The sequence below is a fragment of the Taudactylus pleione genome, unplaced genomic scaffold (genome assembly GCF_031769625.1).
Source record: "Taudactylus pleione unplaced genomic scaffold, aTauple2 ptg000454l, whole genome shotgun sequence".
Taxonomy (NCBI): Eukaryota; Metazoa; Chordata; class Amphibia; order Anura; family Myobatrachidae; genus Taudactylus; species Taudactylus pleione.
The window spans coordinates 18347117-18362069 of record NW_028284856.1 but is presented as its reverse complement, the minus strand read 5'-3'; the positions used below and the strand labels follow the sequence as shown (position 1 = coordinate 18362069).

Here is a 14953-nt window from a genome sequence, read left to right as displayed (position 1 = left end):
ACACAGCCTGCCACAGCCAGAACTGCAGGCTGCACCAGAGCCTGACCAGCAGCCACAAACAGGCGAATACACAGCCTGCCACAGCCAGAACAGCAACCTGTAGCAATGCTGTAAGCAGTCCCCACCCCTCTTTTGTTGCCTTTTGTGACCTCATCTTTGTCAGCCCTTAAAAAGTCAATTTTTAATGACATCTATAGGGAAAAGCAAGGATTACCCGGGTTCAGTGTGCACGGGGCAAACCCGGGAATAACCCGGGTCTAATTGCAGTGTGAACGGGGTCTGAAGCAGAGTTCGACCCGAGATTGACCAGTGTTCAAATTCCAGGGTCAGACCCTGGATTTTGGTGTAAAAGGGGTATTATACACTTCTTGGTGCATGCATCTGAATGTGCACTGCAACTCAGATGAACAACAATGCACAAGCAAAAAAAACCCACACACACTGTCCTCCACAAGAATAAAATAGGGTGAGCATTATAGGTCACCGGGGCCAGGAGGGAGGGGGGCAGGGGACACCGTGGTGCCCACTGATAGTGGAGCCGGGCGCTTCTGGAGCAGTCTGCCCTGCCCAGCAGGAGCTTTCCCGGGGGCCCAATCCGCCCCTGCCTCCAGCTACTGTGGAGCTGAACACCCCAGCATGCCCTGAAACAGTTTTGCCATTAGGGCATGCATGGATGGGTACTTCTGCAGCAGCTGAAGGGCCACATGTAGAATATCCCTGTTCTGCACTATTCAGTCTAGCCAGTGAAGGAATAAAATCAGTAGCTAAGAGGGGGAAACTCCGTTATAAGCAACAGCCATAAAGTGCTTCCTGAATGGTTGGCCAAATACACTTCCTGACAAGTAACGGCAGCAGTTTTCCCCCTCGCATTCCATATAAATGGACAGGAAAGTTAGTGATTTTACTATACTGTATTCTACAGTACAAAGCCGAACAATGGATAATTGAATGCCCCCCAGAGTTTAACGCAAATCCTAAATACCCATGATCAGCTCAGACTACATCTTAGGGATGGGAATCATTTGAGGTTTCATCAGAAACATCGGACAGATGGTTTCAATGTTCAACCCTGGAATGCTGAGTGCATGCTGCTGCTCTGGGTGGTGGCTGACAGTGTGACAGACTCTGGCCAGCCAATCAGCTGCAGCATATAGGACAGTCCCACCCCTGGCTCACTGTCACTGCTCTCAGTGGGGGGGGGGGGGGGGGGGGGGGAATTCAATTCAGCACGATGTTAAATGCAACAGGAGGGAGCTCCCACAGCTATTTAATTCAATGCGCTGGTTGGGCAGGCTAAGGATTTCTTCTCACACCCCCTGGGGATGAGAGGAGAAATCCAAACAAAGTGCCGGGCACACAGCTGTATTTCTGCTTAGCGCAGCACTAAAAGCAACACGCCCGGCACTTTGTCAGAGAAAGCCGGTTACCGCGCCTTAACACCCTAGTTGAGGCGTGATAACAGGCATTCTTCGACCACACAGCGCACTGAATTGAATAGCTCCCAGAGCTATTCAATTCGCATTGAATTGCTCCCAGTGAACACTGGTTGGCTGCTGGGGTGTCTGGCTGCCGAAGCCATTGATAACTGAGCAGTCAGTCTCAGTGTCACTTTCAGACACTCATTACATGCGCACGACAGACCCATCGGTGCCTAAGGGGTCTATTTACCAAGCTGTGTTAGGAGATAAAGTGAACAGTGATAAGGTACCAGCCAATCAGCTCCTAACTGCCATGTCACAGGCAGCATTTGAAAAATGGCAGTTAGGAGCTGATCAGCTGGTACCTTATCACCCTTCACTCTCTTAACACAGCTTAGTAAATAGACCTTTAAGTGTCTGGAGTGACATCATTGGTGAGGAGCTGAGAGAGTTGTGTGTGATGATTGACAGACTTAGGGCAGAATTTACGAAGCTGCAGCTTCTGTAAGCTGCTGCTTGCAGGTACATATTTAAAATGGCACCCGAAGTCAATGTAAAGTCCGGCGTGCTTTACACTGACTCCAAGTGCAGTTTAAAATATGTACCTACAAGCTGCGGCTTACAGAAGCCGCTGCTTCATAAATTCTGCCCTTAAGCAGAGAGCTGAGGAGAGATAAAAAAAATAAAATAAAAAAATGAAAGATACAAGGCCCAGGCTGACAGTAAAATCTGGAAAAGTGGACAAGAGAAATTAAATTGAGAATGAAGAGACTTAAGGTGCGTACACAATGATTTAACTAGAACATAGTTATCGTTAAATCGTTCATCTTTTTAAAGGTGAACGATGAAAGATAGTTCATGTGTACGTTTGTAGTTCATTCTGACTGTCCAACAAACTATTTCGTTCATGTTGTACAGAATGAACATTCACTGTATGCATGATAAAAAAAATTCTTCATGAATAGTTCATTAATTTAGTAACCAACGATTTTTATAAAAGATTTTCGTTCACTTTTTTAAAGGGAAAATCTGGATGAAAATCGTTCACTAAAATCATTGGTTACTAACATCACTGTGTATATGCAGCTTAAGACACCTTCAACAACAAGTTTGATTTACCACAAAACAGGTTTGATTGTACTTCATACATAATTATTTGCAGTGTGTAAATTATATATACATACACATACAGTTTGCCTCCATGAAGATAGACAGTCTAAGAATTATTTTAAAAGTATTAGTCTATTATGTTTAATCAGGTTTGCATTAAAAAAAAAAAAAAAAAAAACACAATCAGTTCCAGAGATCCAAATGTTTATATTTAAATAATGTTTTGTATAAAATGTTAAAAACTTGGGTACTTCCAATATCTTCCTTGGATGTCCCATCCCTAATATATCTACAATGCATGTGCTCCAGTTCTACAAACTGCTAAAGTGGTGTCTTCAAGCAATTGAATTTGAAGACATGCAGGGTCTATTCTTACTACTTTTTCCCCATACTGTAGAGTAATCACTAGAGGGAGGTTTCAGATCCCAGATACTGAAGAGACACCAAACAGCAAAACCTTAGCATTACTAAATACAAATTTTGCTCAATAGACATTTGATTTCGCAACAAAACTCAATGGTTTTAAGAGTTTACTACAATTATTTAAAATTTCCTAGAGTCCATAAGCTGCACTTCCTATCTCTATAGTGGCATATTTAAAGCTGTACAGTCTGCCATGTGTCTGAGTCACAAATCACTTGTAACAACTCATTTAGGAAAGTCTCATCACATTAAAAGATACCTGCAATCACCCTTAAAATTTCAAAAAAATTAGGACAATACATATAAAACCAATTTAAACCCTGTAAGCACTCCTCAAACATCTATAGGCTGCCTGGGTTTGGGTCTGCCATAAGTGAATGCACAGGATCAGGAATATTTTATTGCACAAAGTGTTTTTATTCCATTCAACAAACAGTGAACATGAGGGAAGACAAGTTAACACAAAAAAATCCCTTTCATTTTTGGCATTCCACAGTCCAACATGTAATTGGTTACCCTTTTCATTCACAGTGCATGTAAATCTCCAACACAGGTCAGACCGCATTCTCCAGCCATTGTTGGGGTGTGGTGGTGGTCTCAGGTATAAATAATTTAATTGCTTTTTTCTTGCTCGATTGCTGCAAAATAAAACCCATGCAGTTATGGCACACACACACAGATAGTACTTTTTAAAGAAAAAAAAAAAAAAGCCTCACAGAGCTCGTGTCTGAAGCGGATTAATGAGAACCCCACCCACCCACACACACAGGGGAGAAGGACAGGATGAGGGGGGACACACCCCGAGGAGAGATAAAGCAGGGTGTGACATGGGACGTCGGTTACATGTTACTCACTCTCTTTCGTGGGCAGCGTGTTCTTCTCCTGGGTCTCCGTCTTCTTTAGCTTGGATTTGTCGAACTTGTCGATCTCCCCCAGATCTGGCTTGTCTCCCATCTTGGAATTCTTGTCTGCAAGAGAGCAATGCGGGGTGCGGTGAGAACACGGGGAGACCGCAGCTGCCCCCCCCACTACATATGACCGTGGGGAGCTAGTTACCTACAGATGCAGTGTGCAAAGGTCGGGGCGCCATGATAACTAGCAACCTATTTGCATGTAAGATTGTGCAGAGCTCACACCGGTGGTACACTTCCAAATCACATTCACTGAGAAACGAGACGCAGCTCTCATACCCCACTCACCACCAGAGACATCGGCAGCATCCAAGGAGTAATTTGCCAATCAGAGTATGTGTAACGCAGTAAGCGCCTCTAATAGCTATATGATGTAGTGCGATGCATGTGGAGCGCTGCTCACTCACCTGGCAGTGCGAGGAGCGGAAACTGGAACACACAGAGCGTCTAGTACCCGGCCTTCTCTACAGAGGAACAATGGGCAGAAAGCGCCGGACACTGGCTTTTATATGGCACCCAGCCCATCCTACGTCACCGCTGCACATCATTGGGAGAGCAGAGCGTAGGAGGTGCAGCCCCCATATAGGCTCATCATGATCACACACCCTGCCGGCGCTGCTGGCCCCGGCCCTGGGTCGGAACCAGACACACATGTGTTACACACACAGGGACAGCACACAGCAGTACAATAATGGCGGCAGCAGCAGTGGTGTGACAGGCAGGGAGGGGAGCAGTGGCCATTATTGCCACTCACCGAGCTCCCCCTCACTTCCCCTTCATACTACTTCCCCATAGCTCTCACCCTCTACCACAAACTATTATTACATCCTGTGACATATATGTGTAATGCAGAAATCCGGAATCTTTGGTGATATGAAGCATGATTTTTGAATCAATTAACTCATTAAATTCTGAATAAAGCAGTGGAAATGTAATACCCCTTTTCCACCTAAATTCCGGGTCTGACCCAGAGGTGGAATAAGGTTCCTATCCGGATCAGACCCGGAATTTTGCCAACTCAGGATATTCCCGAGTCGGCGCCGCTCACACCGGAGTCGGGTCTGCATAGACTCGGCTTTTCTGGAGTGAAAGTGGTTGCTTGGAGATGACGTCATCTCCAAGCGCCACTGAAGCCGGACCAATCGGCCGGCTAGCAGCGCGCTCCAGGTCATCGTGACCCGGAGTGCGCTGTTCTCACAGCAGGGTTTCACGGGCTACGCCCGTGTTAAACCCTGCTAGTTACCTGGGTTATCCAACCCTCACCCCTTTTACACCAAGGAGCTGCCCGGGTTAACCCTGCAATAACCCGGGTTTTAGCTTCGGTGTAAAAGGGGTATTACTTTACCATTACTACATATTTCACATCTAAATATTGGAGGGGGCACTCAAGACGTGTTTCTTTCTCCTAATGCTGGGCATACACTATACAATTATCTGTCCAATCTGGCTGGTTGGAATGAAAACCTGGTAATGTATGGGAGCAAATGACAGTTGGTCATATGGTTTTAAACACTGGAAAACAGACAAAAAACAAATGTTTAAATTGGTTAAATTCGTGTGTTTTAACCAATTTGTCTGAAGACCATTTTTGTCTGCTTTCCAGTGTTTTGTGAGCAAATGGTCGATTGTCATTTGCTCCCATACATTACCAGGTTTTCATTTCAACCAGCCAAATTGTACAGATATCTGACAGATAATTGTATAGTGTATGCCCAGAATAAGTATAGTGCATTTTAATATATTACACCAGGGATGAGAAACCTCAGGCCTGCGGAATCATTTGGTCTGGCCGTCTGAGCTTTTTTCTGATAGCCTCATCTGGCTAGCAGGATATCTAGAATGGCACCCTGCAGCCAGAATCTATGCAGCAGTGCTGTCTGCAGCGTCCTTTGGGCCTCATTTATCAACAAGTTTTATCATTCACGAAGAGTGATAAAACTTGTGTATGATAAATGGTGCTCCAGTCAATCAGCTCCCAACTGTTATCTGTTTGAAAAATGATAGTTGGGAGCTGCTTGGCTTGAGCTCAGGATGCTCTGAGCATTGCTGTAATCACCGGCGATTGTAGCCTGCCCCGTGTAACATCACACAGAGTGGGCATGTCCTGCATCGGGCACACAAATAATGCTTTATATATATATATCAAAATGGCCCTTGGCAGAAAAAGGGTTGCCCACCCCTGTATTACACAGACCCTCCAACATGATCCCTTTCATCAGGTACAAAATGGGTAGTGCCTAGATACACTTCACTGAGCGGACCGGACGTCGTCAGTTACTGTCCACCTGGGCATAGAGGGTGAATAGTAACCTGTGGTAAGTGAAGCGAGCCACCGTACCCGAAGCGTGGCGAACAAAGCGGTCCCCGCAAGGGAACAAATTGCTACTATCAGTGGCCAGATACTCCAGCTGAGACAAGATAACAGCGCTGTGGGGGCATGGACCTTTACTTCTGCCCTCACTCCACGTCATGTCCAGGTCCTTAGGATGAAGGGGAAATATAATCAACCGTACAAAATTATCTGCTCCTGGAATTCCCTCTTAATTTATGATTGCTGTCACCTGTGTTGATCGAGTTAATTGATTCGACAGGTGTATCAACACAGCTAACGGCAATCCTAAATTAAGAGGGAATTCCAGGAACAGCATTTTGTACCTGATGGAAGGGGTCATGTTGGGGGGTCTGTATTACATTGCTGCTGTGCAGTCTGACATTTAATATATGATTGGCTTTAAATGACTAAACTGGCCAGCTACTGTTATTCTTACCACCAATAAAAGAATACATGCGCATGGTAAACATAATAGCAAAAATATTTACACCCTTTGCACAACTCAGTGGCGTCCGTCCCCGCGGTGTCATCCGGTGCTGGGAGGGATGCTGTAGCCTCCGGACAGGGGGCGTGGCTATGCAGGAAGGGCATGGCCTCATAACCCAAACCCCTGTGGTCCCATGCTTATTACTGGGGGGTGGGGGGTTGCCGGAGATGCGGACTGCCCTGTGTGCAGTGCTTGCTCCCTCACAATGTCAGGAGCCGAGTGCTGCACTTAATACTACAGTGCAGCACCCGGCGGCTGACATCCGGGTGCAGCCTGCACCCTCGTGACGCCACTGGTACAACTACGGTGGTGGGAGGATTGCGCATGCACAGGCCCTATTCTGTGCATGTGCAGAACGGGCCCTGCGTTGTCGCACGCAGTTCTCTCTAAGTTGCAGCATGACTAAAAGAGGGGACGGTCAACTACAGGGTCCGTTTTACAAAATGGGGGCATGTTGCTCCTGTTATGTAGTTGTGAAGAGGCCAGGGTCTGCATCTTCCAACGCAGATTTTTCTGGCTACAGCAGAGGAGTTCCGGTGGCCATTCTGAGTAAGCTTAGGTTTACTCTGATGGCCGATGGATGAGACCATTACGATGTAGGACTTGGATATGCGATGCAGACAGGAGAAGTCTTTTTTCTACAGATGCCTGCTGCGACATTACCAGAAATCACATCACTGCTGCATCCAAAGATGATGCAATGATGCAATCAGCATACAACTCTGAATCACCCCTAGGGGGCCAATTTAGTAATGATCGCATTTGCAATGCGATCTGGGCATATCTTTCGAATGTAACAAAAAACACATGCAAAGACAGCGGCTCCAAAAGGAGCCCATCCTTGCAATGTGCTGGGAGTGAAGTGTCCATAGTCTCTTCACTCCTGTGCCGTGACTCTAGCGCATGCATGGTCTACATACCACGCATGCACCGCAGCCATTGCCGGGAGAGAAATCCCTCTCCCGGTTAATTATTCAGTGTGTAGCCCATAGGTTTTAGATGACGTTAGCTGTCAGGCCAATCTCCAGAATGCATTGCATTCCGGAGGTTGGTAAATATGGCAGCATCGCACCCCCATAGAAACCTATAGGGGTTGTGGCTGCCGGTGGGAATGGAGGGATCGCAGCAGGTATCGGAGATATCTGCTGCAGATCCACTGGCATACATTCGGGGTATACTTAATATTTGCCATAACCCTCTAAAAATTGGTGTTTTCAGGGAATAAGCAGCAAATATTTATTGCTTAATGGGCCCCTAGGTCTTGAGAAAAAGAGAACCAAACTCTCCAACATGATCCCTTCCACCTGGAGTCTACACTAAATTTATGATTGCAGACGCTGTTCTAAAAACGCTCTTCTCATCAATTTATTATTTCAACACTGGTTACTGCAATCATAATTTAAGGTGGAAGTCTATGAACAGAGCATTTTCTGCTTGGTGTAAGGGGTTGTATGGAGAACCCAATTCACAAGGTATGCTGAAGGAGATCATAATGTTTAGTTCACCAAACAGGATGGGTACGGGATGCTGGCGCTCGGCATCCCAGCGGACAGTGGGCCTGATCCAGACCCGTTCGCTATATGCGTGCGCTCGCAAGCGGCCCAATGTTCTGCGTACGTGCATGCTTCGTTCTGTGCATGCGCGAACTACTCACTGCGATCGCATACTGCTCGCGCGCCCTGCAAAGACAGCCCAGTGTAATGAGTGACAGGAGAGGCCATTTGTGGGTGGTAACGGGCAGTCCAGTAAAAACTGGGGGTTGGCGATGCAAACGCAGGCGTGCCTGAGTGTTTCAACGCTGTTTCAGAGGTGTGCATAATTAACAGGTAGCGTCATAGTACACGTCACTTGGCTTTTTTTTACACTGAAATGCTCGCAGAGCTTGCAGTAGGGTAAGGCTACCACAAGCACTGCGTTTGCATCCGATGGTCCTCGATGTACCAGTGTTTTCATACACTTCCTGGAGATGACTTGTGCCAGTGGGCGTCTTTACATACGCTAAGGGGTGTCTGCATATGCAGAGCGATCGTTCGCACAGCCAAAGTGGGTTTGCTTATGTCTTGGCGAGCGATCGCATCCCATGACGTCAATTGGAAAATTTGCATTCACTCAGTGCGAGAGTACGCATCTAGCGACCGGGTCTGAATCAGGCCCAGAGTCCCGACGCCGTCATCCCAACAGGTTTATGATATCGACACCTGTCAGTTGGTATCCTAACCCTCCCCCTCTCCCTACCCCTAATACTCCCTCCCCGATGCCTAAACCTAACCCCCCTCCTAGTGCCAAAACCTAACCTCCCCCTCCCCGCATCCTAAATCTAAATCTAGCCCTCCCCCATTAGTGCCGAACTCTAACCCTCCCCCTAGTGCCTAACCCCGATACTTACCTTCGGGATGTCAGCACCAGGATTCTGACAGGTGTTGGTATTCCGGGGCTGGCATTCTGAGCGCCGTAATCCCTGTGGTCCGTATTATGACCACTTCCCCACGAAACGCCACCTCATTGCTCTGGCACATATTATAGTAATAGCGTTTTAACTTTTTACTTTAATTCCTGAATACTTTCCATATCACAAAATTTATCATGCTAGTGTTTCCCAGCTCCAGTCCTCATGGACCCCTAACAGTGTTTTACACATCTCACAACTGGTCAGGGCTGCCATCAGGGGATTACAAGGGATGCCGGTGTACGGGGCCCCTTTGACAGGGGCGCCCGTTGGTGTCAATGATCACAGCTGCAAACTGATTCTTATTCACGGGCAGGTGCCTGTATGTGAAAAAGCACAGCAGTTTGGGTCTGAGGGCCTGATTCAGAGCCGCTCGTAAGCGGCCGCTCGTTGTTTGCACATCTGCGCATGCGTATGGGTCATAATGCGCATGCGCCAACCAGTCAGTGTGGTCGGAAATCGAGCGCTCGCAAAATAGCGAGTGCCTGCTAATTTGAGTGACAGGATGAGGCGTTTGTGGGTGGTAACAGGGGAAGGTGCTTGAAAACGGGGAGTGGATATCCGAACGCAGGCGTGCCAAATGGTCAAAATGGGCATTTTAAGGGTGTGCATAATTAACAAAGCAGCGTCATCGGCCACGTCACTTGGTTGTCTCTTAGCCTGAACTGTTCACATGATTGCGGTAGGAAAATCCTACCACAAGCACTGCGAGCAGTTCAGACGCCTTTTGATGTACTCGATTAATCAAATAAATAGCGGAGATGACGTAGGATGCGAGCGGCCAGGGGGCGTCTTTACAAAATAGCGAGCGCATGTTTCGTTCGCTCGCTCACACATAGAGGCGTCAACAGACCGCAAAGAGCGAGCGCTCAATTTAAATAGCCGGCCCCTTTTTCTGAACGAGCGAGCGCAAATAGCGTCCGGCTCTGAATCAGGCCCTGAGATCATTGGCACCAACGGGCCTTTGTCAGCATGTGATCACTGGAGCCTCAGATTAGATAGATGTATTGAGATTGCATCCGTGCACATCCCTCTTCTCAGTGCTTAAATTGGTCCTAGAGAAGAGGTGGAACTCACCCCCCTCGGCGCATTTTCAAAAAAGGGACAGCGCACGCTGTAAAAAGAGGCATGGTCTCAAAGGGGCGTGGTCACAAAATAGTATTTCCAATTCAAATTACGCAACACAGTAGCACAATCTTATTCACATTACACTGCACATAGTGCCTCTGATTCACATTACACCACATAGTAGTGTTCCTTATTCACACACAGCAGTGCCCCTTTTACACAATGCCCACATTTGTGCCTCTTATACACAATGCCCACAGTAACAGTTCCCCTAATACACATACTTCCCACAGTAGTAGTGCACCTTGTAAAATGCCCACAGCAGTAGTGCCCCTTATGCAGTGCCCTCAGTAGTGGTGCCCCTTATGCAGTGTCCACAGTGGTGGTGCTCCTTATGCAGTGCCCACAGTGGGGGTGCCCCTTATGCAGTGCCCACAGTGGTGGTGGCCCTTATGCAGTGCCCCCAGTGGTGGTGCCCCTTATGCAGTGACCAGAGTGGTGGTGCCCCTTATGCAGTGCCCCCAGTAGTGGAGCCTCTTATGCAGTGCCCACAGTGGTGGTGCCCCTTATGCAGTGCCCCCAGTAGTGGTGCCCCTTATGCAGTGACCACAGTGGTGGTGCTACTTATGCAGTGCCCACAGTGGTGGTGCCCCTTATGCAGTGCCCCCAGTAGTGGTGCCTCTTATGCAGTGCCCACAGTGGTGGTGTCCCTTATGCAGTGCCCCCAGTAGTGGTGCCTCTTATGCAGTGCCCACAGTGGTGGTGTCCCTTATGTAGTGCACCCAGTAGTAGTGCCCCTTATGCAGAGCCCACAGGACTGGTTCCCCTTATGCAGTGCCCCCAATAGTGGGGTCCGTTATGCAGTGCCCACAGTGGTGGTGCCCCTTATGCAGTCCCCCAGTAATGGTGCCCCTTATGCAGTGCCCACAGTGGTGGTGCTCCTTATGCAGAGCCCACAGGAGTGGTGCTCCTTATGCAGTGCTCCCTATGCAATGCCCCCAGTAGTAGTGCCCCTGTAGCAATACCCCCTGTAGTAATGTCCCCTGTAGTAGTGCCCCCAATAGTAATGCCCCCTGTAGTAGTGCCCCCAGTGGTAATGTCCCGTGTAGTAGTAATGCCCTCAATAGTAATGCCCCCTGTAATAGTGCCCCCAATAGTAACACCCCTTGTAATAGTGCACCAATGCCCCCTGTAATAGTGCCCCCAATAGTAATGCCCCCTGTAATAGTTCCCCCAATAGTAATGCCCCCTGTAATAGTCCCACGCACACACAAACACAAAAAAACAGGGCCTGATTCAGAGCCGGACGCTATTTGCGCTCGCTCGTTCAGAAAAAAGGGGTGGCTATTCAAATGAACCGTTCGCTCTTTGCGGTCTGTTGACGCCTCTATGTTAGAACGAGCGAACAAAACTTGCGGTCCTAATTTTGCAAAAAATGCCCCCTGGCCGCTCGCATCATACGTCATGTCCGCTATTTATTAGATTAATCAAGTACATCGAAAGGCGAATGAACTGCTCGCTATTCTTGTGGTTGGTTTTTCCTACCGCAATCTTGCGAGCAGTTCTGACTATAAAATAACCAAGTGACGTGGTCGACGACGCTGCTGTATTAATTATGCACACCCTTAAAACGCCCGTTTTGACCTTTTGGCACGCCTGCATTCGGATCTCCACTCCCCGTTTTCAAGCACCTTCCCATGTTACCACCCACATACGCCTCATTCTGTCACTCAAAATAGCAGGCATTCGCTATTTAGCGAGCACACAATTTTCGGCCGCACTGACTGGTTGTGCGAACATCGCTCGGAACGAACGAGCGGCCGCTTACGAGCGGCTCTGAATCAGGCCCACAATACTTACCTTAAGCCCCGCTCCTGCATTCGCTGCTGTCTGGTCCACCAGGCTGCTCTTTGGAACTGTGAAGGACTGGAGGAGTCGGAACTGGTTCCGTCTCCAAATAGAAGTGATGGAATGTAGTTCCACCCCGTTTCGGCCCACTTTAACCCCTACCTCTTCTGGGGGCTGGGGGGGCTTCACTTTGGAGTTCTACTGATGCCTGCTCCCTCCTCCACAAGTATCGCTGCTGAATGTTTCCTTTTTTTCTATTACTCTCACCTTATACCTTTCCCTTTCCCTTTATTCTACTATAACCCGGGCATACTAAGGTATAGGGGGTTCATTGTACCTCACATCTCCCTATATTGTTACGACACTGTGCCATATTGCACATACATCTGAGTTGCTCACTGCACTGTATCAGATTGTGTGTTACATTATTCTTGCAGCTATGTCTGGCAGAGGCAAGAATAACAAGCAACCTGCTGATCCCACTCTGGTGTCTTGTAAGAATGCTCAGCAGGCTTAGCTTCAGAGGAACTCAATCAGGATGGTCTTTGTGCATCTTGTTGTACTGCCCCGGGCCCATCAGCCCCGGTGTCCTCTCCTCAGGACCCACCCTGGGCTACTTTTCCACAGCCACCCTGGGCTACTTTTCCACAGGTGCTGGCAAAAATTGTGGACTGCCTAATGGTCCCTTTGGTAGCTCCCACTAGGGGATGGCCACAGCAGATACTCTCTGCAACTCCTTTCTACCTCAGTGCACAGTCTGACAGATACCTCTACAGCCTTTCAGCAAATTCTGCAAAAGGAGAGAGCCTTACCTAGTAAGCCTACTAAGTATGCTGTGTTATCCTCCCAGTCCACCCAGTTATCAGATTCTGAATTATCATCTGAAGAGGCAGGACGCAGACCTATCTCACTCTGACTCCCCCTCAGGAGACGAGGAACCCCCTTCTAAATTGAATATACCTGCACTTGTGAGAGCTGTAAAATCTATTCTGCAAATACAAGAGACAGAACCCGCTCCTAAGGCAAAAGCCAGTATTTAAGCGACAAAAGGTAGATTTACCAGAGTTTCCTCACTCTGATCAGCTATCTGATCATATGTGTGAGGCATGGAATATACCCAGTAAAAGATTTCAGCTCCCTTTACCCTCTTCCTGCTATTGATTGCAGTAAATGGGAAGTTCCCCCAGCAGTGGATTCCCACTTGACACGTCTGGTCAAGAATGCTACCTTACCTATCCATACTGCAACCTCCTTGAAGGAGACTATGGATAGAAGGATGGATGCTTGTCTAAAATCTATATACTCTCTTACAGAAGCTATTACTCATCCTGCTAGGGCTATGGCCTGGGTGGCAAAAGCCACTGAGAGTTGGGCAGAGGCCCTAGAAGAGACATTTCCCTCTGATGCTTCGAGGGAACAGCTGTCCTACTTATCTCACATTAGAGATGCAGCCTCCTATTTGGGTGAAGCAGCTCTGGATATGGCTCTCCTAGCTTCCAAGGCATCTGCCACTTCTGTAGTAACCCGCCTTGTTTGGCTCGCTCATGGAAGGCAGATTCGGACTTTAAAAAGGTATTAGAGTCTCTGCCTTATTCTGGGGGTATCCTGCTTGGCCCAGAATTAGACAAAATTGTGACTACCTTGGCAGTGTCACAGCAGGTTTTGCGGCGTGGATAGTTGCGGTCCTTACCGGTGAGGGCACTGTGACACGGTCCTTCTGGCGAGGGAGCTGGCATGTGGAGATTGGCATTGCATGTGCGTAGAGGTCTGCCAGCGTTGGGCCATCCTGACAGAGGTAAGACTAGTGGCGTCTCCGCATCACGGCTGTCTGGGCGCCCCATATTGTCTTTGGCCATGTGTCATAGCAGGCCAATCGTCTGTGGGTCACCTGCTCTCTCTGACCTATCATGTTCTGTTGCTGGGTACTTAAGGATGTTTGGAGCACCCTGTAGTTGCCAGTGCAACGTGTTTCACAGCGTCAGCTGTGAGAGAGAGTTCCTGCGCTCCTGAACCTAAGACCTCTGCTCCGGTGCTTGTCCTAGTTCCTTGTCTGCCTTCGGCTCCCTGCAGCCTGCACCACTCTGCCTTGCCTTGCACTCAGCTGGAGATCGCCCTGCACCTTCCACCAGACCCACTCCTGCCTGAACCTGTCTCTGCAATTAACCCATTCCTGTACAGTCATCATCACAGCATTACCGGATTCTAATTTCAGCCATCATCACAGTACTTGCGGTCCTCTGCGCTCCCTGAGGTACTTTAATGTTCCACAAATATCAGTTCCCCGAGATTTCCTTTCATCTGCAACCATCCCTTGGTCCCAGCAGTTATATTTAGGAACAACAATCCCAACTGGACATGTTTTCAATAATCCTCCATAAAAGATAACATATAGAACGGAACAAAAAAAGGGGGTATATAGTGAAGTATTGTTTATTCAAGGTTAAAAGAATTAAAAATAAAATTCCAAAAGATATACAGAGCCTCATACCAGATGATGTAGGGAGCAGATATCACACACCCAATTTTGCATAAATTCCACCAGTAACTCCAGGGTTTCAAATACTGGTACACCAATGACAGAGTGAGGATAAATCCCTCCACATATATCACCTGGATATCCTAGGTCTGCATACAACACCAAGGAGCCTTTCTCAAGGTGTCACCTTATAAATAATGTGCGCTCTATTCTAAGTCAGCTTCCAACGCGTTTCTACCCTCCACGGGTCTTTCTCAAGGCATACATTTTTTTTCAGGAGTTATAGGATTTCCTTTGTCCATACACAACCACGGGATGGAGTAGTCTTTATGCCATGTGCGTGAGGTCCCTGCAGGTCCGGTAAGCCTACCTTGAATTTTTGCATACATCATGGAATGATATAAGAAGTCTTTTTTTCTGTGACCTTTTTTTTA

General features: G+C 47.8%; 1 protein-coding gene across 1 annotated transcript; it reads right to left on the bottom strand.

Annotated features, from left to right (window-relative positions):
- Positions 1-3347: 3347 nt before the first annotated feature.
- LOC148505474 (thymosin beta-10) lies at positions 3348-4376 on the bottom strand. The gene is made up of 3 exons (XM_088448278.1): positions 4270-4376; positions 3806-3919; positions 3348-3589 (listed from the first exon to the last, which is right to left on the bottom strand). Exons 2-3 carry the CDS (start codon positions 3903-3905, stop codon positions 3564-3566), a joined length of 126 nt encoding a protein of 41 aa, XP_088304404.1. The 5' UTR covers positions 3906-3919; positions 4270-4376; the 3' UTR covers positions 3348-3563.
- Positions 4377-14953: the final 10577 nt, after the last annotated feature.

Excerpts from the sequence above, each read along its gene's own strand:
- LOC148505474 (XM_088448278.1), bottom strand. The coding sequence starts at position 3,905 with ATGGGAGACAAGCCAGATCTGGGGGAGATCGACAAGTTCGACAAATCC. Across the intron at positions 3,590-3,805 it reads CACGCTGCCCACGAAAGAGA|CAATCGAGCAAGAAAAAAGC; the intron begins GTGAGTAACATG and ends TTTATTTTGCAG.